Source organism: Clarias gariepinus, chromosome 24 (assembly GCF_024256425.1).
Source record: "Clarias gariepinus isolate MV-2021 ecotype Netherlands chromosome 24, CGAR_prim_01v2, whole genome shotgun sequence".
Lineage (NCBI taxonomy): Eukaryota > Metazoa > Chordata > Actinopteri > Siluriformes > Clariidae > Clarias > Clarias gariepinus.
The window spans coordinates 25,144,653-25,145,000 of NC_071123.1; the positions used below are offsets into that span (position 1 = coordinate 25,144,653).

A 348-nucleotide genomic window follows, 5' to 3' on the forward strand; every position below is an offset into this window, starting at 1 on the left:
CTGTCCAACTCTTTCTCTTCCTCTGTCCCTCTCTCTCTCCCCATTTCTCCCTCTCTTTCGTGCTCTCCCTCTCCCTCCCTCCCTCTCTCTTCTCTCTCTCTCCCTCTCTCTCTCCCTCCCTCTCTCCCTCCCTCTCCCCCTTTCTCCCTCTCTTTCACTCTCTCCCTCTCCCTCTGTCCCTCCATCTCTCCCTCTGTCCCTCCATCTCTCCCTCTCTCCCTCTCTCTCTCCCAGTGGGGTTTCCTCAGTTCAGAGTCGAGCAGTCTCAGAGAATCGCACACTGTTTCTTCACTCGTCATGTGTCTCGTCCTTTGCTCTCTTCTGTCCTCTGTATTTCTCACCGTTGCT

General features: G+C 55.2%; 1 protein-coding gene across 1 annotated transcript in view; it reads left to right on the plus strand.

The window, feature by feature from the left end:
• The first annotated feature begins 259 nt into the window (after nucleotides 1-259).
• The window catches only part of rxfp2l (relaxin family peptide receptor 2, like), a 30,939-nt gene continuing 30,850 nt past the window's right edge, over nucleotides 260-348 (plus strand). Inside the window, exon 1 of the mRNA XM_053484997.1 lies at nucleotides 260-348. This exon is cut by the window's right edge and continues 10 nt beyond it. Within this exon, the coding sequence (XP_053340972.1) occupies nucleotides 298-348 (51 nt within the window). The 5' untranslated portion in view covers nucleotides 260-297.